The 25,606-nt window shown below is 44.0% G+C and overlaps 1 protein-coding gene across 1 annotated transcript in view; it reads left to right on the plus strand.

Moving 5' to 3' along the window:
* The window catches only part of LOC144501720 (dynein axonemal heavy chain 17-like), an 832,067-nt gene that overhangs the window by 419,336 nt on the left and 387,125 nt on the right, over positions 1-25,606 (plus strand). The window contains exons 40-42 of the mRNA XM_078225682.1: positions 3,326-3,553; positions 5,323-5,460; positions 17,428-17,560. Of these exons, the coding sequence (XP_078081808.1) occupies positions 3,326-3,553; positions 5,323-5,460; positions 17,428-17,560 (499 nt within the window). The remainder of the gene's footprint in view (positions 1-3,325; positions 3,554-5,322; positions 5,461-17,427; positions 17,561-25,606) is intronic.

Here is a 25,606-nt window from a genome sequence, read left to right on the forward strand (position 1 = left end):
AGAGAATCTGGTGAACTGGTGTAGCAACAATAATCTCTCCCTCAATGTCAACAAAACGAAGGAGATAGTCATCGATTCAGGAAGCATAAAGGAGAACATGCCCCTGTCTACATCAATGGGGACGAAGTAGAAAGGGTCGAGAGCTTCAAGTTTTTAGGTGTCCAGATCACCAACAACCTGTCCTGGTACCCCCCCTCCCCATGCCAACACTATAGTTAAGAAAGCCTACCAACGCCCCTACTTTCTCAGAAGACTAAGGAAATTTGGCATGTCAGCTATGACTCTCACCAACATTTACAGATGCACCATAGAAAGCATTATTTTTGGTTGTATCACAGCTTGGTATGACTCCTGCTCTGTCCAAGACCGAAAGGAACTACAAAAGGTCGTGAATATAGCCCAGCCCATCAAACAAACCAGCCTCCCATCCATTGACTCTGTCTACACTTCCCGCTGCCTCGGCAAAGCAGACAGCATAATTAAGGATCCCACGCATCCCAGACATTCTCTCTTCCACCTTCCGTCGGGAAAAAGATACAAAGGTCTGAGGTCATGTACCAACCAACTCAAGAACAGCTTCTTCCCTGCTGCTGTCAGACTTTTGAATGGACTTACCTTGCATTAAGTTGATCTTTCTCCACACTCTAGCTATAACTGTAACACTACATTCTGCACTCTCTCATTTCCTTCTCTATGAACAATATGCTTTGTATAGCGCACAAGAAACAATACTTTTCACTGTATGTTAATACATGTGACAATAATAAATCAAATTAAATCAAATTTAGCCTAATTTAAGATCATGCCTGTGTTTCCTGAATCATAATTATTTATTAACTGCAATAAGTACCAGCTACAGCTAACTATGTCTCTTTCAGTTTTTAGTCCTTTGCCTTTTCCAGAGAGACAACATCATACAATTATACAAGAGAGAAAATAAGCCATTCAACTCTATAGGCCTCTGCAGGTTCTTTGAAAGAGCCATCAATTTGTCCCATTTCCCTGTTCTTTGCTCAAAGCCTTGCAAAATTTCTCCAATCTAGTTTATATTGTGTTCCATATATTCCCTTTTGAAGGCTATAATTGAAATTGCTCTCACTGCTTTTTTAGATGGCTTATTCTTGATCACAGCAATGTGTTGTGATAAAATCTCTGCTTGAATCTTTTGTTTGTGTTTTTTGAGGCAGACCTAACTGAAAATGGAAATTGAAAAGAGAAAGAGAAAAGGGAGCATAGAAAGAAAACTGATGCTCCCAGTTTCTAAGAAATCAAAAACTGAAATGGCGATACAGACACCAAGGGGTGAATTTTATGGCTGCCACCTGTGTATTTGAATTTGGGGTGTGGGAGTGGCATATAAAATAATGCAAGTGGCCAGCCCACTGCCTTCCTGCTCATGCCCAAGCAGTCCATCATATCTGGGTAGGTGGGTAAGGCATCAAGCAGCCCACGTGCCTATTGAGGCCCTTAAGTGGCTAGTTGGTTCACTGTTACCTAATTCCACCTCTGCAACTATAAGTGTGACATGGGAAGGTGGAAGGAAGACAACCAGCTTGGCAGGATTCACTGCAGTGGCTAAAGGAAGGAAAAGAAGGATACCTCCTTTGTAGTGTGTCCTCTGTACTTCCACAAGATGTTATCACCCCTCTGTGGCTTTCCCTGCACCCTCCTGCCCCTGGCTTCCAAAGCATAATTACTGACCCTAGCCCCCTCTGTTTTCAATGGCCCCAATATTGACAAACACAGATTTCATGGGCCGTGTGGTAGGAGGAGAAAGCTTGGTTGAGAAGTTCTGGTTTCCTTGCAATCTGTGGAACTTCACCGTGCATTTTTATTAACAGGTTCCCTGCCTAGAAAGCAACCTGATTGACAGGTTTGGCTTCCAATTGGGCAAGGAACACTTAAGAGATGGCCCCAGGAGCAGGTAAGAATGCTGCTGATGCATGTGGGAAGAGGATGTTCAAATGTTGGATGTTTCTACACCTGTTCATTTTTACTTACCTCAGCAACCTAAAATGCATCCAATTTGGTCTGGGTGACTTTTCTATTTTGACTAAAATGAATTACAACACTACTCCATATTATTTCTAGGGCTCACAGTGCCTGTTACTAAAACTAGCCTTGTTCTGGTAATTTTAAGCTATTTTATATTACATGGTACACCTCTCTAGATGTTAACTGCTTCAGGAATATCAAATTATATTTTAAGATGTGTTGTCATCGATTGATGCTGAATTTTATGGCCCCTTTACGGAGGGGGTGGTGCTGGAAATGTCCATAGATTCAAATGTCCATAGATTTTGGCAGGGGCAGAAAATCCCACAAGTGAAAAATTCATATATAATTGTCATAGATGTAATGAGACTTACACTCATTGAATCATTTCAGGATAGAAGTAGACCATTCAGTCTTTCACGTCCATCCAACTCTAGCTCAATCCAGTCAGTCCCTTTTTTCTGCTCCGTTTCTGCGATGCTTCAAATTTATTTCCCTCGAATGCTTATCCAATTTCCTTTTGATAGATAGAACAGGGAGCAATGATAATGAATGCTGAGTTGAATAATAAGGTAATGCATTTAAAATAAAAAGGGAATATTAAATTAATCAAACAAAAAGACAATAAAGTTTCTTGTTCAGACAGATTCAATCCAAGCTTTTTGAAAGAACCATTAAAAGACAAGATAGCAGAGCATAGCACTATGGGTGTTCCTACAACACATGGACTTCTATGGTATAAGAAGGCAGCTGAGCAGCAACTGCTCAAAGGCAATTCAGGATGGGCAATAACTGCTGGTCTAGCCAGTGATGCCCACATCTCATGAACAAATGTAAAAAAGGTATATGCCAGGACTCCAGAGGTTTAATCTGAGCGATTGTGGGATCACTTATCCCACAATCTGTTTCTGCATACATCTACCCCTGTGCTTCAGCTTCATCGGGTTGACATCTTATTTTTAAGATATGTCTGATGCTTGTCCTTCTACATTCACCATTCATCCAGGGTAAGCTCCCTGGCTTGCTGGAGTGAGGGATATGCCATAAGGTTAGGGTTTATGGTGGAGTACAATCCTATTGCTGCTGACGGCCCATCATTCATCATGGATGGTGAGTTTTGAGCTGCTAGATCTGTTCCATATCTATCCAACTGAGCACAGTTATACTGACATCACACAACTGAGGATGTTCTCAGTTTGAAGGTATTTTTATATTATAAAGGAATACATGGGCAGGTGACCAAGAGCTCAGTCAAAGCAGAGACTGTCACTCATTTTAATAGTCTCGTAAAATGACACCAAATATTTAACAATGTTATTTTATTTTACAGGATCACTATGATTGGGGATTGCGGGCTATTAAGTCTGTATTGGTTGTGGCTGGTTCTTTAAAAAGAGGTGATCCAACTCGTCCTGAAGATCAGGTTCTTATGAGAGCCTTGAGAGATTTTAATATTCCAAAGATAGTAACAGATGATTTGCCTGTGTTTATGGGACTTATAGGAGATCTATTCCCAGCACTAGATGTGCCAAGGAAGAGAGATTTAGATTTTGAGCAGGTAATGTAATTATATAGATCAGCTATAGTTCATGTGTTTAGTTTTCAAATGATTTGCAAAATGGTACCAAATGATGTCAGTAACACATATCTATATACAGATTCATATACACATCATTAAAATCATTCCAGATATTAGAGCCAATATAAAGGCGGGGATCATTCTTTCCAAATCACTTTCCATGTACCATAGACACTGTCATTGTAGATGAGTATATAAAAGTCACTGGGAGCAACACGATCATCAACAATGTAACTTTCTCTTGCACCCACCTATATAATTCATTGTGTTATTCTCTTGTGCATTTAGTTTGTGCCAGTTTGGCTTGGTTAATTTTGAATTTACTATGACATTAACTCGTAAAAGATCCACTGGGAAAAGTGATCATAATACCGTTGAATTCCAGGTTAAATTTAAAAGTGACATACTCCAATCACAAACATGAATCTTAACTTAAACAAAGTCAATTACATAGATAAAAGGGGAGAACTGGCCTCGGTAAAAGGGATAAATAGACTAAATGGTGTGGCTGTAAATGAACAGTGGGGATCACTTAAAGAGACAATTCAAAATTATCCAACAAAAGTACATTGGAAAAACAAAAATTTGGCAGGAAAGATCCATTTGTGGCTCACTGAGGAAGTTAGGGATAGTATTAGATTAAAAGAGGAGGTTTACAGTATTGCAAAAAAAAGTAACAAGCCTGAGGATTGGGAATGTTTTAGAGCAACCAAAACTTTGGTATAAAGGAAAAAAAGAATATGAGAGTAAACTAACCAGGAATATAAAAACAGATTGGAAGAGCTTTTATCAATATCTAAAAAGGAAGTGAGTAGCTAAAGTTAACGTTGATCCATTAGAATTAGAGAGAGGCAAAATTATCGTGTGGAATGAGGAAATGGAAAAGCATTAAACACACATTTTGTATCTGTTTTCACAGAAATAGATAAACCATGGGCTGAAAAGAGTAAGCAAATTAAAAAAATTAATATCAACAGAGAAAAGGCTCTGGAGAAATTTATGGGACTTAAATGTACCAAATCCCTGGGGCTTGGTGGCCTGCACCCTAGGGTTATTAAAGGAAATAATTCCAGAGATTGTGGATGAGTGTTTTTTCCAGAATTCATTTAATTTGCTACTAGTCCCAGAGTGAAAGTTGGTAAATGTTACTTTGCCTTTCATGGAACGAGGGAGAGAGAAAACACAAAACTACAGGTCAGATAGCCCAGCATCAGTTGTTGGGAAAATATCAGAATCTATTATTAAAGTAGAGTTATCGATGCATTTAGAAAAGCATAGTCTGATTAGAACAAGTGCATAGTATGATTAGAACAAGTCAACATGGATTTACAAGATAATGGTTGGAATGCGAGTCTTTACAGGTAATCAAGTCTTAAAGGTACAGATAATGTGAATGGAGAGAGGGCCAAGCACAGGTTAAAGAGGTGTGTATTGTCTCCAGCCAGGACAGTTAGTGAGATTTTGCAAGTCCAGGCAAGTCGTGGGGGTTACAGATAATTTCATTGCAGTGTTAATGTACGCCTTACTTGTGACTAATAAATAAACTTTAATTATAACTTAGTAGAATGCCTGCACATTGAGGCTCCCCCTAGGACCCGCCCTAGCCATGTCCCTTTCCCCCAGAGGCATTACTGACCTTTGGGCCCCTGAAGGGATCTGCTTGACAGGTTCACGTTTGTGATTTTATAACTTATTGTCAGCTTTTTTAGTAGTCTTTTAACAGGCAGGATCTTCCCATGTTTTTATAGGTTGTTAAGCAGTCAATACTAGAACTCCACCTGCAACCTGAAGACAGCTTTGTTCTGAAAATAATTCAGCTAGAGGAAATACTTCAAGTACGTCACTCAGTTTTTGTTGTTGGCAATGCTGGAACTGGAAAATCACAGGTAAGTATGGTGTGAAATGCTTGATGCCATGAAGCAGTGATTTTCTCATTTTAAATAAGACCTTCCTCCATGATGTGGTTAACCACTTGATTAAATGTGTGAAGACATCAAATTGGGACAGTGCCAGGGTGCCTGGGGACAGTGCCATGGGGCAGTGCCAGGATTCTGGGACAGTGCCAGGGTAAGTTCCAGTGGCAATTCCAAGGTGTCAGGGGTTGTTCCAAGGTACTAGGAGCAGTGCTAGGGTGCCTAGGGGAATGACAGGGTGCCAGGGAAGTGCTAGGGCAATGCTGAGATGCCAGTGGCAGTGTCAGGATAAATGCTGGGGGCATTACCAGGGTGCCATGGGGCAGTACCAGAGTTTCAAGGGCAGTGCCAAGGTGCAAGGAGGAAGTGCTGGGGTGTCCGGGAGCAGTAGCTGGGTACCAAAGTGCTCAGTGCCAAGGCTCTGGCGGCAGTGCTAGAGTTCCAGGGCAGTAACAAGGTGCCTGGGTCAGTGCTAGGACACCAGGAGGAAGTCCCCAGGGAAGGACTTGTGCAGTACTGAGGGTCAGAGGCTGTACCAGTGTGCCCAGGTGCAGTGCCAGGGGGCAACACGGGCAATGCTAGGTTGCCAGGATTCCAGTGGGCAGTGCCAAGGTGTGAGGGTGGAGCATCAAGTTTTCAATAGATAGTGCCAAGGTGTAAGGGGGCAGTGCCCAGATTCCAGTGGAAGCGCAAGAGTGCCAGGGAAAAAAACCAGGAGCAAATAACATGCCAAAAATTGATGACAAGAAGGCTATGGCAGGTGAGGACCTAGAAACTATCATTATCACGAAAGAGGTAGTGTTGGGCAAGCTAATGGGGCTAAAGGTAGACAAGTCTCCTGGCCCCTGATGGAATGCAGCCTAGGTACTAAAAGAGTATAAAAGTTGGGGTCTGATGTTGCAGATGTATAGAACGTTGGTTCGGCCGCATTTGGAATACTGCGTCCAGTTCTGGTCGCCACACTACCAGAAGGACATGGAGGCTTTGGAGAGAGTACAGAGGAGGTTTACCAGGAAGTTGTCTGGTATGGAGGGGCTTAGTTATGAGGAGAGATTGGGTAAACTGGGGTTGTTCTCCCTGGAAAGACAGAGGATGAGGGGAGACTTAATAGAGGTGTATAAAATTATGAAAGGCATAGATAGGGTGAACGGTGGGAAGCTTTTCCCCAGGTCGGTGGTGACGTTCACGAGGGGTCATAGGTTCAAGGTGAAGGGGGGGAGGTTTAACACAGATATCAGAAGGACATATTTTACACAGAGGGTGGTGGGGGCCTGGAATGCGCTACCAGGCAAGGTGGTGGAGGCGGACACACTGGGAACGTTTAAGACTTATCTAGATAGCCACATGAACGGAGTGGGAATGGAGGGATACAAAAGAATGGTCTAGTTTGGACCAGGGAGCGGCATGGGCTTAGAGGGCCGAAGGGCCTGTTCCTGTGCTGTATTGTTCTTTGTTCTTTGTTCTTTGAGATGGTGGGGAAAATAGCAAATGTGCAGATGACACTAAGATGAGTGGCAGAGCAAAGTGTGCAGAGGATGTTGAAAGTCTGCAAAGAGATATAGATAGTTGAAGTGAATGGGCAAAGGTCTGGCAGATGGAGTGCAATGTTGGTAAATGTGAGGTCATCCATTTTGGTATGAATAACAGCAAAATGGACTATTATTTAAATGGTAAAAAATTGCAGCATGCTGCTGTGCAGAGGAACCTGGGTGTCCTTGTGCATGAATCACAAAATGTTGGTTTGCAGGTGCAGCAGGTCATTAAGAAGGCAAATGGAATTTTGTTCTTCATTGCTAGAGGGATGGAGTTCAAAAACAGCGAGGCTATGTTGCAGCTGTATAAGGTGCTGGTAAGGCCACACCTAGAATACTGTGTACAGTTTTGGTCTTCTTACTTGAGGAGTACTGGTACTGGAGGGGATACAGAGGAGATTCACTCGGTTGATTCCGGAGTTGAGAGGGTTGGCTTATGAGGAGAGACTGAGTAGACTGGAACCAAACTCTTTGGAATTCAGAAGAATGAGGGGATATCTTATAGAAACATATAAGATTATGAAGGGAATAGATAAGGTAGAAGCAGGGAAGTTGTTTTCCAGGTGAAACTCGAACTAGGGGGCATGGCCTCAAAATACGGGTGAGCAGATTTAGGACTGAGTTGAGGAGGAACTTCTTCACACAAAGGGCTGTGAATCTGTGGAATTCCCTGCCCAGTGAAGCAGTTGAGGCTACCTCATTAAATGTTTTTAAGGCAAGGATAGATACATTTTTGAACAATAAAGAAATTAAGGGTTATGGTGAGCGGGCAGGTATGTGGAGCTGAGTTCACAAAAAGATCAGCCATGATCTTATTGAATGGCGGAGCTGGCTCGAGGGGCCAGATGGCCTACTCCTGTTCCTAATTCTTATATTCTTATGTTCTTATTGCCAAGGTGCTATGGAGCAGTGCCGTGAAATATTGGGGGAATTTCCTGGGGCAATGTCAGGGTGCCAGGGAGCAGTGCCATGGGACATGATCAGTGTTCCAGGGGGGAGTGCCAGGGTGAAGTGCTGGGGCAGTGCTAGAATGCCTGGAGCAGTGCCATGATGTCAGAAACTGTGCCAGGGTGCCAAAAGGAAGTGCCAGTGACAATGCTGGGGTGCCTTAGGCAGTTCAAAGTTGCCAGGGAAGGGCAGTGCTGAGATGTCAGGGAGCAGTGCCAGAATGCATGGGCAGTGCCAGGTGACAGTGCCGGGGGCAGAACCATGGGACATTGCCAGTGTTCTAGGGGGAAGTGCCAGAGGCGAGATCCCAATATTGGGGGATGATATGGCGGGGAAGCATTTTAATGACATTATAATTCATTTAAATGAGGTTTCTGGCATTTCTGGATGGGAACCATGCCATGTCACTGGTGGGTGATGGGGAAAATCTGAAAACGATATTTTGTTGGCGAGATTCTCATTTTCTGACTCGTGGGATCTTTTGCCCATGTTTCCATTTGCACTTGTGTGGGCAAATTCCTGGTCAATGTCCCTGCAGCCCTAAAGGCCTGAATTCTAATTTAATTGATGCTCCAGGAACAGGGAAGGATATTGATGCGGGTGAGGTTCAGTAATGTCTGGGGAACCTGGAATTAAGGATTTGCAATTGCCACACATTTCCCCTCCACTGTGGAATTTTACCTTCATGGTACACATATTATGTCGTTGATTTGTTCATAAGCCAGCTTGGTTGACAAACTTGATTTTCAATCTGCTGAGGAACAGGTCAGTGGAGGCTAAAGGACAAGGAAGTTCTGCCTCTGGTTGGAAGGGAGACAGTGATCTTGATGGGGAATGGATGTAGGGAGGCCAACCAGTTTGCTGATGGTGGGGGACGCCTGTGTTTGCAAGTCTCAAACAAAGGAAATGGGTTGAGAGATTGAAGGCACAAAGGAGGAGTATCAGAAGCCTGCTTGTTGGAGGTCAGAGATCTAGATCTAGGGGAAGTCAGGTCAGAGCAGAGGAATGCAGGTGTCTTGAAATGGGGCATGGGTGAGATTGGAGATCTTATGGTGAAGATCAATGGGGTGGTGCATGATTGTGGAAATTGTCCAAGCAGACGCACCAGAACCATCAGGTAAGTGTAAAGGCACTTCCCTCCTGGATCTGGCAGTGTTCATATTATAGCTGCTGGATTCTCCAGGCTTGAGAAAGTTTGGCAGTCCAGAGATAAATTAAAAAAGATGAGTAACAATGAGACTTGCAGCCTCATTATCATATTCAAAATGCCAGCCTACACCTTGAGGTGAATTGGTTGCCTTTGCACCTTCCTGCCCCAAAGCCAGAAATAGGTGGTTCTGAGTCAGGGTTATAATTTTTATTGCATTAAACTTTATCCCACTTGTCCTCTTTTTGTGGTTAAAATCCCTCCCAAGTAAATGTTTGTTGCTCCCTGCTCTATTAGTTGTGTTGAGAACGACTAAGAGTGTAATGGACATAATTCCAGGGACCTCTCCGGTTTGATACACAGATGCCATCAGACAGAAAATCTGTGTATGGCCCTCCTTCAGCAGAATTTAAAGGGGCAGTATAAATGGAGTGAAATCCCTGCATAACCCTTTTGTCTTCTCTGACGACAGAATTTCAACCCCCCTGTATATAATATCAGGCAGAATCCTCATGTCCCTCATCTTGAGAGGGACAAGCATACATTACAGTTTTAAATGTAAAGCAGTGATTTCACATCATATTTTGTAAATTTACCTGAGACCTGAGGTCTTGAGTGTGAAGGCATTGGAGGCCTTCAAACCAGAAGTGCTAATGCACATCATTCCAATCTACTGAATATAGACCAGTCACATGACTGTTGAATAGGTTCTTACTCAAAGGGCTTTGCAAATCAGGAAGGTCACACTTTATACATTATTTAAAAGAAACCATATCTGATAAAAGGTGAATCACTGGTTGGTCTTTTGCATACAATTTGATAATTAGAGACAGTGGTTCTTTTGAATTTCTGTATCCATTGCTATTGCTGAAGCTGCCGCTACAGTCCAATGCACTTAAAGGGCTTCTGCCAGCACTCAAGTTGGCATCATCTGAAGAAGGGTCTTACAGATTCAAAGTGTTAACTCTAGTTTTCCTTCCACAGATGCAGCCTGCTGAGTTTATTTTGATTTTATTTCAGATTTTCCGCATCCACAGTATTTTACTTTTCTTATCGTGAAAGTAGTGGTTGGGTTACCACTGTTTCTGAAGAGGGAGGAAAGATCACATAAAGCTACAGTTGTGGGGGAATGGGTACATGAAAGAAAAAGAAGGGAGCTAGAAGGTTTTCATGCTCAATTCAAGCCTTCCAATCTCAAATTTGTACCAGCAACTGTTTGAGGGGGAATGCATAAGGAGAGTGTGTTTTTACAGAAAGGTAGTTCTGGCAGCAGTGTTGCCTTCTTAGCAGGAAAAGAAGTTCAATGCCACAGCATACAAAACCATGCCTGTGACAGTAGAAGTGGCAAGTGCCCCCAAAGACTTGGCTTTGGACTTATTCCTGGCTACAAACATCATCATAAATATCAGTCGACATTTCACACCTTAACAGTACAGGTTATTGAGCACTGTTTGTTACAGCTAATAACTTTTTTTTAACTTCCTGCAGATATCCACAAGATTGATCTCTGGAATTTGCAAAGATAGCAGGCTTCCTCAGGTGCAGGGCATGTCAGTTGTACCCACATTACCCCCTGTGGGATTCTATGGAAGACCCTTGCCAAATTTTTCCAGCCATTCATGCCCGGCCGCCACTGCCAGCGAGAATGGTGAATTTGCCGCTCAGCCAAATATCCGTTCACTGCAGCAGGACCAGATAATTCCAGCCAAGGGCAAAGTTCAGAGGATTCTGGCCATTGGCTTTTATGTCAATTACAAGGGTTGACCACTCATTCAATATGACATTTGTTGCTATTTATTCTTTTTGTGGCATGTGAATGTCATTAGGGAGGGCCTGCATTTTTTTAATCGTTCCCTTCTCAGAATTACTAAGCAAATGTATGGAGTGCTCAGGGCAAATTCTTAATACATCTCCCTTGCTTATTCCAAAAAACAATTCAATCCAATTCATGGTCCCCAAGCATGGGACATACCAGATCCAAGTTGACAAGAGTACGGTGGCACAGTGGTTAGCACTGCTGCCTCACAGCGCCAGAGATCTGGATTTGATACCCAGCTTGGGTCACTTCTGTGTGGAGCCTGACGTTCTCCCCGTGTCTGCGTGGGTTTCCTCCAGGTGCTCCAGTTTCTTCCCACTGGCTGAAAGATGTGCTAGTTAGGTGCAGTGGCTATGCTAAATTCTCCCTCAGTGTATTCAGACAGGCGCCAGAGTGTGGCAACAATGGGATTTTCACACTAACTTCATTGCAGTGTTAATGTTACTTGTGACACTAATAAATAAACTTAAAGAACAGATATTACACTTGAAACCAAAAGAGAAAATGCTGGAAAATCTCAGCAGGTCTGGCAGCATCTGTAAGGAGAGAAAGGAGCTGACGTTTCGAGTCCAGACGACCCTTTGTCAAAGCTAAAAGGTATAGAAAGTGGGAGATATTTATACTGCAGGGTGAGGGAGTGAAAGATGAGTCATAGTCATAGAAACCAGGGAAACCAGTTAATAGCTGTCCACAGAGAGAATAAAGGGTGTGAATGGTCAAATGGCAGAGAAGCTAAAATGAAGATGTTGCGGTGGGGGTGGGGGGGAATGGATAGGACAGAGGTAAGATTTAGAAAAGGAGAGCAAATGGGGAGAAAAGGTAAGGAAAGGGGCATGAAGTAGGGAGAAAGAGTGGGGGAGGGGGGAAGAAAAATGAAGAAAGACAATAAAGAAATAAAAGATAGAGAACAGTAAAAAATTAAATAAAATAGAATGAAAACAAAGGGGTCGAGGTGGAGTAGAGCAAATCGTCTGAAGTTGTTGAATTCGATGTTGAGACCAGAAGGTTGTAAAGATCAGGGTCCTGATTGTGCACAGATCGAAGGTGCTCAGCAAAGCGATCACCCGGTCTACGCTTGGTTTCTCCTATACAGAGGAGACCACATTGGGAAAAGTGAATTCAATACACCAAATTGAAAGGGGTGCAAGTGAAACACTGCTTAAACTGGAATGAATATTTTGGACTTTGGATGGTGAGCATAGAAGAGGTAAAGGGACAGGTGTTACACCTTCTGCGATTGCATGGGAAGGTACCATGAATGACGGGAGAGGTGTTGGGTGTAGTGGAGGAATGGACTAGGTTATCCCGGAGGGAATGGTCTCTGCGGAATGCTGACAGAGGGAGTGAAGGGAAAATGTGTTTGGTAGTGGTATCACACTGGAGTTGGCGAAAATGGCGGAGGATTATGCTTTGCATGCGCGGAGGCTGGTGGGGTGAAATGTGAGAAGAAGGGGGACTCTATCTTTGTTCTGGGAGGGAGGGGAGGGGGTGAGGGTCATGGCAAGGGAGATGGACAGCATGCTGGGAATCCATGGTTGAGGTAAAAGGGGCACATAATAGAGGCACCACTTTGGAAGGTGGCATCATCGGAACAAATGCGACGGAGACAAAGGAGCTGAGAGAAAAGGATGGAGTCCTTAGAGGATGTAGGGTGTGAAGAACTGTATTCCAGATAGCTGTGGGAGTCAATGGGCTTGTAGTGGACATTGGTAGATAGTCTATTGCCGGAAATGGAGACAGAAAGGTCAAGGAAGGGAAGGGAAGTGTTTGAGATGGACCAGGTGAAGGCGATGGAGGGGTGAAAACTGGAAGCGAAGTTGATGAATTTTTCGAGGTCTGGACGAGAGCATGAAGTGGCACCAAAATAGTCATCGATGTACCGGTAAAGGAGTTGTGGGAGGGGACCTCGGTAGGCTTGGAACAAGGAATGTTCCACATACCCCATAAAAAGACAAGCGTAGCTAGGATCCATGCCGATACCCGTTGCTACTCCTTTGATTTGGAGAAAGTGGGATGAGTTAAAGAACAAAAGAACAAAGAACAAGACAGCACAGGAACAGGCCCTTCGGCCCTCCAAGCCCACGCCGCTCCCTGGTCCAAACTAGACCATTCTTTTGTTTCCCTCCATTCCCACTCCGTTCATATGGCTGTCTAGATAAGTCTTAAACGTTCCCAGTGTGTCCGCCTCCACCACCTTGCCTGGCAGCGCATTCCAGGCCCCCACCACCCTCTGTGTAAAATATGTCCTTCTGATATCTGTGTTAAACCTCCCCCCCTTCACCTTGAACCTATGATCCCTCGTGAACGTCACCACCGACCTGGGGAAAAGCTTCCCACCGTTCACCCTATCTATGCCTTTCATAATTTTATACACCTCTATTAAGTCTCCCCTCATCCTCCGTCTTTCCAGGGAGAACAACCCCAGTTTACCCAATCTCTCCTCATAACTAAGCCCCTCCATACCAGGCAACATCCTGGTAAACCTCCTCTGTACTCTCTCCAATGCCTCCACGTCCTTCTGGTAGTGTGGCGACCAGAACTGGACGCAGTATTCCAAATGCGGCCGAACCAACGTTCTATACATCTGCAACATCAGACCCCAACTTTTATACTCTATGCCCCGTCCTATAAAGGCAAGCATGCCATATGCCTTCTTCACCACCTTCTCCACCTGTGACGTCACCTTCAAGGATCTGTGGACTTGCACACCCAGGTCCCTCTGCGTATCTACACCCTTTATGGTTCTGCCATTTATCGTATAGCTCCTCCCTACATTATTTCTACCAAAATGCATCACTTCGCATTTATCAGGATTGAACTCCATCTGCCATTTCTTTGCCCAAATTTCCAGCCTATCTATATCCTTAGGAGAAGTTGTTGAGAGATAGAATGAGTTCAGAAATAGAGTTCAGAGATAGAAAAAGGAGAAGTTGTTGAGAGATAGAATGAGTTCAGCCAGGCGGAGGAGAGTGATGGTGGATGGGAATTATTCAGGCCTCTTTTCAAGAAAGAAACTGAGAGCTCTCAGGCTGTCTTGGTGTGGGATGGAGATCTTACCTCTGTCCCATCCGTTTTCCTCCCCCCAACATCATTTTAACTTCTCTGCCGTTTGGCCATTCACACCCCTTATTCTCTCTGTGGACAGCTATTAGCTGGTTTCCCTGGTTTCTGTAGCTATGACTCATCTTTCACTCCTTCACCCTGCACTATAAATATCTCCCACTTTCTATGCCTTTTAGCTTTGACAAAGGGTCGTCTGGACTCGAAACGTCAGCTCTTTTCTCTCCTTACAGATGCTGCCAGACCTGCTGAGATTTTCCAGCATTTTCTCTGGTTTCAGATTCCAGATCCACGGTAATTTGCTTTTATCCAGATATTGCAGTTGACCTTACACCTAATCTAACCCAAAAGGCCATCCTGCATTTGTTGCTAATTTATAATTGCCCATGAAAAAGCAGTGATAAGTTGCCTTCTTCAACTGTTGCAGTTCACTAATGTCCTTTTGGGAAAGAAATATGCCATCCTTACCTGGTCTGGCTCCCTGTGACTCCAGAGCCACAGCAATGTGGTTGACTCTTAACTGCCCTCCAAGGGCAACTAGGGATTGGCAATAAATACTGGCCAGCCAGCAATGCCCACAATGAATTTAAAAAAGTACATGTGGTGTAGATACACTATTAGGACATCATGATAAATAGAAAATGTGCATCAAATACTTATTTTCAGGTGTCCATTTTGAAAGAAATAGATATGTGGACCTTCATCCACTGCTTTAGGACATGCACTCCATGGTGCAGACACTTGCCAGTGTTCGGTGGGGTTTCTTGACCTCACACCAGCTGCCCCTCTATCCCAAGAAGGAAGCCATTGTGCCAATTCCAAGTTTCTAAGGGGATATATTTGCTTGCACAGTCGAGCAATGGTACAACCATACAATAATGTCCATCGGTTTTGGAAGTCAGTGCACGAAGGGTTAGATACTGAACAGCAATGGTGGCACTTACACACATAAGTGGTGCTTTCATTGGCATAATTGCATGACTAGTTTGTCTCCAAGCATGTTAATGAAGTTACAACTGAATGGTGTCAGTTGCAACAGGTACTGATTACTGACATATTTTTCAATTAGCTTTGCCCTTATCAATTTTGAATCCAGAAGAATCCCCACCAGTTTGAGTGGAACCATCAGTTTGTGATTATTCCCCCCCAGCATCCATCCCCATCACTGCCTCAGGCTTCCCTTCCCTCTGTGTGGGCCTTCTAAGGAGCCTGTGACCCAGCAGCAGATTGCATCCTCAAGAATGTGCTTTTTACATCTCCCGGAGACCCAACACCCCAGTCTCCCGCCAAGTTGACATCCGCCCCCCCCCCCCGTCCCCTGTTGCCCTGATTGGGCCCTCGGTTTCCCCCCCAAGTCAAATCCCAGTACCCTAGAGTCAACCCTAGGTACCCCGGAGTCAATCCCCAGTCTCCCTCATGTCAACCTCCTGATACCCTGGAGTCAAACCCCTCCTGGTACTCTTGAATCAACTCCTCAGTACCCTGGAGTAACTATCCCAGTCTCCTTTAAGCCAGTCCCCTGGTCTCCCCCAGCAAGATTTCTGGTCTTTCCCGAGTCAACCCCTCATCACCCTGGTCTCCCTCGAGTCATCTCCCCTGTCTAGACTTCCAGTCTCCTTCAAGTCGACTGCCCCTGGTACTGTGGAGGCAAAACCCCCCCTTCCCCCACTCCCCACACCAGTACTCTGGAGTCCATAGAAACCATAGAAACCCTACAGTGCAGGAAGAGGCCATTCGGCCCATCGAGTCTGCACCAACCACAATCCCACCCAGGCCCTACCCCCATATCCCTACATATTTTACTCGCTAATCCCTCTAACCTAAACATCTCAGGACACTAAGGGGCAATTTTAGCATGGCCAATCAACCTAACCCGCACATCTTTGGACTGTGGGAGGAAACCGGAGCACCCGGAGGAAACCCACGCAGACACGAGGAGAATGTGCAAACTCCACACAGACAGTGACCCGAGCCGGGAATCGAACCCAGGTCCCTGGAGCTGTGAAGCAGCAGTCAATCCCTCAAACCTTGAAGAAACCACCCTTGTCTTCCTCAAGTCATCCCCCCAGTCTCACTTGTCTAAACCTCCAGTCTCCCTTAATTGAAACTCTGGTACCCTCAGAGTTTTACCCCCTTACCCCTGAATCAACCCTCGTCTTCCCTGAGTGAAGCCTCATACCTCCCAAGTCGATCTTTGTCTCCCGGGAGTCAACGCTGATACCTCTGAGTCAAGCCTGTTATCAGCCAGACTCTTACCCCTGTACCCCCAAGTCAACTCTCATCTCCCTCGAGTCAAGCCTCACACCGCCCAAGTTGCCCCTTTTCTTCCCCAAGTCAAACTCAGTATTCCCGAGTCAAGCCTGGGGGGGTCCCCCGAAGCTTATCCCAGTACCTCCAAGTCAGGCCTGGTGTCCCCAGAGTCTTTCCCCGGTCCTCCCGAGTCAAGCCTGGTGTCCCCCATGTTAGACCTTGGTACTTCCTGGTGTCCCCCAAGTCTAACTCCGTAACTCCTCCTCCCCTAGAGACACAGAGCTGCTCCACAAGCACTGCACTCGCTCAGAGATCTGCTCGCCAGGTACGCGCTTTTAAAGCATATCCTGTTTTGCGCCTTTCTTACATCATGCCAACATGGATGGTTTTTTGACAAGGGCTATCATTCCAGCATATGACTCAATGATGAGATGCAAGTGTATCCCAATGAGGTTTCCAATGTACCATATTTAGTGAGATAATAATTAAACTGAATCCCCAATAATACTTAACATAAAGTACTAGAGGTATTTAATTGTGCATGAAAGGAATTGCATAGTTGAGAGCTGAATGTCAATTTGAAACCCATGGTGAGCAGGCAAGAACACCATGTGGAGTGCAGAACGTTATCTTGCCAGCTCTGGTCAGGATGAGAAGCATCTCGCAGCACTATTCTATAGTACTGTGGGTGAAAACCAGTTCTGCCTCCCTACACGTGGAGATAGAGATAATTGTGGGTATTCTGGTAAAATCAATTTTTATCTTGCCTTCAATGCCTCCTGGCAGGACTTGGGAGTTTAAATGAATTAAATTATTTATTCTTCACTGGCTTGGTGCTCTATGGGTACAGTTGGCATTTGAGCATTCAAAATTCTATCCAAGTATAATAAAAATATAAGTCATATAGTGAAGTAATTTTGTAGAGAAATCAGAGAGAGCAGTGTATGTGTTTTACCTACTTGCCCCAGGATTCTGTTGAAAAGTACAATCCGAACCAACAATCTGAAAAGCATACCAGAAAATATTTTGCTATAGAGGCCCTTTTTTAAAAGTGCAATAATGATGTAAATCACTGAAAGATCTTGACCTAAATTTACATTTACTGCAGCAATACATTATTACTATTTTAACATTATAGTATTTGAAATTTGAAGCATTAGACAATTTTTTAAAATTTCACTTTGTAGGTAATGCGATCCTTGAAAAGTACCTATCTGAAGTTGAAGCGAAAAGCCATTACTGTAGATCTTGATCCCAAAGCTGTGACTTGCGATGAACTGTTTGGAATCATTAACCCAGCCACAAGGGAATGGAAAGATGGTAATTTACCAAGCAGCTATTCAGTTAAGAAAGAAAAGGGAAAATGATATCCCCATGGTGGATGGCTTCTCTACATTGTCAATTGGGCTGTTCAAGGTTATCTACAGAATCAATGCAGAGAAGTGAATTTCTTTTATTATTCTCCCACTCTGCTACTTTAATTTTGACAGAGATTTAACCTCACCCAATTTGCTACATAATACAGGTTTTGACAAACCTGTGCTCAAGTTAGAGCGGCAGAGTAGGAAAAGCACTGAGGAAGTTCACTGCATATTCTAGGAGTATTTTGCATGAAAATTATATTGTATTTTCTGTGTGTTTGGATAATCAATCTCCATTTTTATGCTATTTAACAATACTAAAGTCAAGAACTCATTGAGGTCTTGATTCCAGTTCACCAGTTAGGTAAATAACAACTGCAATGCTTATTTAACTATAATTGTAATACAGAAACTTGCAGCTCCATGGCTGCCAGTCAGCTTCCAAGAATGTTCTGGAACGGAAACCTGAGTTCAACAGGGTGATTCCCCACCTTGCTCCCCGACTGGTTCCCTGGGTCATGTGACCCTTACACTGTCCCTTTAAGGATCCATCTGCAATCATCATATCCCTCCCTTCCAAGTCCTTTTATACAAATGTCAATACTCAATTTATCAGTCCAAGATAATTAAACATTTAGTACATGAATTTAGTCAATTATAAATTAAGTCTTTCAGCGGGTTTCCAAATCCTTATAGAGCAGCTTAACTCCTCTGCCTAAGGTGCTTCTACAAGATTGCTATCAGCTGAAACCACAATGATAAGTGCCCTTCAGACACAGGTCGTTCAGTCCTATCTGCTTCCATAGAGATGTCAGTTTGTCTGCTGCAGAATGACCAGGTACTGGTACGGGTACTGCCAATATTCTCAAATTCAATATAGCACCCAGAGCTAATTTATCATCGTAATGACAAAAGTGAGCTCAGATTTGGAATCAACGCAGGATTAAGGACTGAAGGAGAATCTGGGAGAGGAAGCAGCGTATCGAGAAAAGAAAGGAGAAGGAGTGTTCAATGGTAGAAGGCAAGGACTAAAATGGACTATATTACTGCTATGTTTGCATATGCTGATTTTATAAAATGTGCGTATCTACTGTAGAGTACTAGTAGTGTGAAATTAAAAGGTTTTGAAATATGAAGCCATCTTTGAAAATTGATGGTTCATTTTTTTCTTAAGAGGAAGGTGTGATACTTCTGTGCCTTTAAGAAGTGTATTTTAATCATGTTTTCTGCTGGTTTTTTTAGCAGGCCTGACCCTTTTGTTATTGTTGCCATGCTGTCTGTATGGGTATCTTTTATTGCTGCTGGAGCAGGATAATTGAAGTAATGTCTATTTTTAATTTGGTCTAATATAGTGTCCTGGAGTTTTAGGGGTTTTCTCCAAATGCCTGATAATCCCTACTGTTTGGGGATTATCAGGCACTCGGAGCGAAATTAAAGAACAGGTCATCAAGGGTTATAATCTCTGGATTACTACCCGAGCCACGTACGAATTGGCATCAGGATGAGAAAATTAGAGAAGTAAACACGTGGCTAAAGGAGTGGTGCAGGAAAGAGGGGTTCCATCTCATGGGGCATTGGTATCAGTATTGGAACAAGAGGGATCTGTACTGTTGGGACAGTCTTCACCTGAATTGATCTGGGACCAGTGTTCTTGCGAAAAGGATAAATAGGGTGGTCACAAGGACTTTAAACTAGCAAGTTGGGGGGGAGTGAAGAGTAAAACTAAGGGAAGTATAATGGTTAATGGGAAGCAAATCAGCAGGTTAGCATATGAGGTGGAAATTTCGACTATATTGAAAATTAGGAAAAAGGTTAAAAGGAAGAACTCAGGAGATGTTATTAGACCGTAAGACATAGGAGCAGAATTAGGCCACTCGGTCCATTGAGTCTGCTCCGCCATTCAATCATGGCTGATATTTTTCTCATCCCCATTCTCCTGCCTTTTCCCCATAACCCCTGTTCTTCTTATTAATCAAAAATCTATCTATCTCTGTCTTAAATACACTCAATGACCCGGCCTCCACAGCCTTCTGAGGCAACCAGTTCCACAGATTCACCACTCTGGCTGAAGAAATTCCTCCTCATCTCTGTTTTAAAGGATTACCCTTTAGCCTGAGGTTGTGCCCTCTGGTTCTAGTTTTTCCTACTAATGGAAACATCCTCCCCACATCCACTCTATCCAGGCCTCGCAGTATCCTGTAAGTTTCAATAAGATCCCCCCTCATTCTTCTAAACTCCAACGAGTACAGACCCAGAATCCTCAACTGTTCCTCATACGATAAGCTCTTCATTCCAGGGATCATTCTTGTGAACTCCCTCTGGACCCTTTCCAAGGCCAGCACATCCTTCCTTATTAATGGAGGTGTTAAGATTCAAAAAGAAGGTACAAAAACTAGCATAAGAGAACTTTACCTGAATGCTCATAGCATTCGAAACAAGATGGATGAGTTGACGGCACAAATCATCACAAGTGAGTATGGTTTAGTGGCCATTACAGAGACATGATTGCAGGGTGGTCCCGACTGGGAGTTAAATATACAGGGGTATCAGACTATTCGGAAGGACAGACAGGAAGGTAAGGGAGGTGGTGTTGTTCTGATATTTAAGGATGACATCAGGGTGGTAGTGAGAGATGATATGGGTTTTATGAAGAAAAAAGTTGAATCCATTTGGGTGGAAATTAGAAATAGTAAGGAGAAAAAGTCACTGATAGGCATAGTCTATAGGCTGCCAAATAATATTATGGTGGGGCAAGCAATAAGCAAAGAAGTAACTAATGCATGTAACAATGGTATGGCAATTATCATGGGGTATTTTAATCTACATGTCGATTGGTCAAACCAGGTCAGTCAAGGCAGTCTCGAGGAGGAGTTCATAGAATGTATCCGCGATAGTTTCCTCAAATAATATGTAATGGCACCTACGTGGGAGCTTTCCTAGATCTGGTCTAGCAAGCTATCCTAGATCTGGTCTAGCAAGCTATCTAGATCTGGTCATGTGTAATGTGTAATGACGGCATCTCCACATCATGTGTAATGAGACAGGAATAATTAATGATCTCACAGTTAGGGATCTTCTCGGAAAGAATGATCACAGCATGGTTGAATTTAAAATACAAATGGAGTGTGAGAAAGTAAAATCCAATACCAGTGTCTTGTGCTTTAACAAAGGACACTACAATGGGATGAAGGAGGAGTTGGATAAGGTAGACTGGGAGCAAAAACTTTATGGTGGGACAATTGAGGAACAGTGAAGAACTTTCAAAGTGATTTTTCACAGTGCTCAGCAAAAGTATACACTAATGATAAGGAAGGACTGTTGAAAAAGGGATAATCAGTTATGGATATCTAAGGAAATGAAGGAGAGTATCAAATTAAAGGAAAAAGCATACGAAGTGGCAAAGATTAGTGGGAAAATAGAGGATTGGGAAATCTTTAAAGGTTAACAGAGAGCCAAGAAAAAAGCTATAAAGAAAAGTAAGATAGATTATGAGAGTAAACTAGCTCAAAATATAAAAACAGATAGCAAAAGTTTCTAAAAAAATATAAAACAAAAACGAGAGGCTAAGGTAAACATTGGTCCCTTAGAGGATTAAAAGGGGGATTTAATGGAAAATGAGGAAGTGGCTGAGGAATTGAACAGGTATTTTGTGTCGTTCTTCACAGTGGGAGACACAAATAACATGCCAAAATTTTTTTGACAAGAAAGCTATGGCAGGTGAGGACCAAGAAACGATCATTATCACTAAAGAAATAATGTTGGGCAAGCTAATGGAGCTAAAGGTAAACAAGTCTCCTTGCCCTGATGGAATGCATCCCAGGGTACTAAAAGAGATGGCAAGGGAAATAGCACTAGTGGTAATTTACCAAAATTCGCTGGACTCTGGGGCAGTTCAGGCAGGTTGGAAAACAGCAAATGTGACGCCACTGTTTAAAAAGAAGATAGACAAAAGGCACATAACAAATCATCACAAATGAGTATGATTTAGTGGCCATTACAGAGACATGATTGCAGAGTGGTCACGACTGGGAGTTAAATATACAGGGGTATCAGGCTATTCGGAAGGACAGACAGGAAGGTAAGGGAGGTGGTGTTGCTCTGATATTTAAGGATGACATCAGAATGGCAGTGAGAGATGATATAGGTTCTATGAAGAAAAAGGCTATCTATAGGCCGGTTAACTTAACTTCTGTAGTGGGGAAAATGCTTGAATCTATCATCAAAGAAGAAATAGTGAGACACCTGGATAGTAATTGTCCCAATGGGAAGACGCAGCATGGGTTCATAAAAGGCAGGTCATGTTTAACTAATTTACTGGAATTCTTTGAGGGCATTATGAGCATGATGGACAATGGGGAACTGGTGGATGTGATGTATCTGGATTTCCAAAAGGCATTCAACAAGGTGCCGCACCAAAGACTGCTGCATAAGATAAAGGTGCACGGTGTTACGGATAATGTCATTGGGTGGCATGGTGGCACAGTGGTTAGCACTACTGCCTCACAGCACCAGGGACCCAGGTTCGATTCCCAACTTGGGTCACTGTCTGTGTGGAGTTTGCACATTCTCCCTGTGTCTGCGTGGGTTTCCTCTGTGTGCTCCGGTTTCCTCCCACAGTCCAAAGATGTGCGGGTTAGGTGGATTAGCCATGTGAAAATTGCCCCTTAGTGTCAGAGGGACTAGCTAGGGTAAATGAATGGGGTTACGGGGATAGCGCATAGGTGGGATTGTGGTTGATGCAGACTTGATGGGCTGAATGGCCTCCTTCTGCACTGTGGGATTTATGATTCTATGTATTAGCATGGATAGAGGATTGGTTAACTAACAGAAAGCAAAGAGTGGGGATAAATGGGTGTTTTTCTGGTTGGCGATCAGTGACTAGTGGTGTCCTCAGGGCTCAGTGTTGGACCATAATTGTTCATGATTAACATAGATGATTTGGAGTTGGGGACCTAGTGTAGTGCGTCCAAGTTCGCAGATGACACTAAGATGAGTGGGAGAGCAAAGTGTGCAGAGGACACTGAATGTCTGCAAAGGGACATAGATAGTCTAAGTGAATGGGCAAGGGTCTGGCAGATGGAGTACAATGTTGGTAAATGTGAGGTCATCCATTTGGCTGGAATAACAACAAAATGGACTATTATTTAAATAGTAAAATATTGCAGCATGCTGCTGTCTGGAGGGACCTGGGTATCCTTGTGCATGAATGGCAAAAAGTTGGTTTACAGGTGCAGCAGGTTATTAAGAAGGCAAATGGAATTTTGTCCTTCATTGCAACAGGGATGAAATTTAAAAACAGGGAGGCTATGGTGCAGCTCTATAAGGTGCTGGTGAGGTCACACCTAAAGTACTATGTACAGTTTTGGTCTCCTTACTTGAGAAAGGATATACTCCTTACTTGAGAAAGGATATACACTGGAGGGGTGCATAGGAGATTCACTAGGTTGATTCCGAAGTTGAGAGGATTGGTTTATGAGGAGAGACTGAATAGACTGGGACTATACTCATTGGAATTCAGAAGAATGAGGGGTGGGTAGGGGGAGGGTGATTCTCCCATTCTGCTAATTTATTAGCGCAGTGGGTCGGGAGAATCGCGTGTCAACTGATTCATGGGATTCCCACTAGTGTTTGAGCCGCGCTCACATCTCCCAGGCCTGGATTTCTGACGGGGTCTGCGTGGTGCAGGAAATCAGTTGGGAGGCGGAGCTAGCATTTAATAGTATCTTACATACTTTTTAAATGCTATTAGCCAGCCCAGGACTCAATTCTCTGGGCCCGCTAGCATCTCCCACCTAACCAGAGTGTTTCACTCCAGCGGGGTTTACAATAGCTCCCCACTTTCAGGGAGCTAGTGGGGCAACCTCAGTGGAGTGAAGGGGGGGGGGCGCAATCAGGGCCCCCAAGGGGGTCAGGGGGCTGGGGGGGGTGGTGCTCCCTGGGCATGGGCACCAAGGGGCAAAGCGTCTATGCCCAGGGGCAGCTTGGCACTGCCCACAGGGCATAGGGCAGTGCCAAGGGGGAAGGGTGTAGGGGGTGTGGCCTGCTGGGGGCAGGGCATAGGAGGTGATCGGTGGGGGTGGGGGGGTCCCACTGCCACTCTGCATTGGGATTCAGTCGGGGCTGGAGGAAGGCAAGCGATTGGGGTGGCCTTGGGGAGGAGGGGGGTCTGCCGGGGTTGGGGGGTCTGCCGGGGTTGGGGGGTCTGTCGGGGTTGGGGGGTCTGCCAGTTGGGGGGGTTGCCTGCAGGAGTGGGGGGAGATCATCACTGCTGGGAGTGGGCTGGAGATTGGGGGGTTGGGACTGAGCTCGGGAATAGTCAGGGGGCTGCGATCGTGCCGTGGGGAGATTGGGGAGCAGCATTTTGGGGGTCCAGGGCTGGCCAGCAAACAAGAGACTGACACTTCGGGGCTACTGCGCAAGTGCGTAGGCCAGCTGATTTCAGCCTCTCCCGCATGAATAAGCCCCACCCCTGAAATCTAATAATATTCTGCATTGCACAGAGTGTGGGTGATTCTAGTCCGAACTCCCACTGAAAAAACCAGCGTGAATTACTTAAGTTTTCCCGCAAATTCAACACTTAGAATTTTTTGGGGAGAATCGCCCCCGGGGGATCTTATAGAAACATAATAGATTATGAAGATAGAAGTAGGGAGGTTGTTTTCACTGGCGGGTGAAACTAGAAGCAGGAGGCATAGCCCCAGAATAAGGGGGCACAGATTTAGCACTGAGTTGAGAAAGAACTTCCTCAATCTGTAGAATTCCCTGCCCAGTGAAACAGCTCTTTGAATGTTTTTTAATGCAAAGATAGATAGATTTTTTAACAATAAAGGAATTAAGGGTTATGGTGAGAAGGCGGGTAAGTGAAGCTGAATCCACGAAAAATCAGCCATTAACTTATTGAATGATGGAGCAGGCTTGATTGGCCAGATGGCCTACTTCTGCTCTTAGTTCTTATGTTCTTATTCCATGGGACCGATCCACCGCAGTTGTTGGAAAGCTGCAAAATCCAGTATCACATGAGCATACATGCTTTCTGTACTAAGCCTAGAACGAGGTGTATGTTTATGAGGGTTGTTTGATTTGGAACAGTAGATTTTGCTGTTAACTTTTATACATTATCATGGTTTTTTTTGTAATTGGTAAAATTTATGCTATTTTTTCTTATTATAATTTAACTGTGTTCTTAAATAAACTTTGTTTGGTAAAGGCTTCCTGGTGAGTTACTTCAATCATATCTAGAGTAAAACATATTATGCTCACCTGTGTCAACTTCAAAGCGCAAAGCGCATGGTCTAGGCTGACTTTGTAAAACACCCTGGTGTTTCTGGCCTTGATTAATCAGGGGTCCAGTTTTGGATACAACAACTCCAGGGATCCAACATAACCTCAAAAATTCCTCACATATATGGCTTCATCCACTGAAAAACATGATGACTTGCATGAATCATGGTTTGCTTTCTGACTGTTTTGGCTGGCCTCTACACCACCTAGCAAATTTGGAAAAACAAGGCTCAATTTCATTCTGAGATAATGGTTCATAATTCTGCTGATGAGACTCCCCCTGTTGCAGGTCAAGTTGTCCTATAACCCAGAAGGAATCATGAGATCCTGGTCTCCATGGGCTCTCCTGATTGCTTCTTTAGGTCAGACTTAAATGTTTGGATGACCTGTTCAGCTAGTCCATTGGATACTGGGTAACAAGATGCAGGACTAATGTGCTTGATGCTGTTGATGGCGGTGAAATTCTGAAACTCCGCACTTGTGAAATCTGTTCCATTATCAGACGCTATGGGGGTGATTCTCCCGAAAAAGTTCTAAGTGTTGAATTCCTGTGAAAACTGGAGTAAATCACATTGTTTTGTTCAGTGGGAGTTTAAAAAAGAATCTCCACACTCTGTGCACTGCAGAATGCACGAGCATGAATCACTCCAGAAATCAGTGGGTGGGGACTATTCCCAGGAGCGGCCAGCAGCATAGCGCTAAAGGGACCACTGCACATGCGCCA

The sequence above is a fragment of the Mustelus asterias genome, chromosome 12, assembly GCF_964213995.1.
Source record: "Mustelus asterias chromosome 12, sMusAst1.hap1.1, whole genome shotgun sequence".
Lineage (NCBI taxonomy): Eukaryota > Metazoa > Chordata > Chondrichthyes > Carcharhiniformes > Triakidae > Mustelus > Mustelus asterias.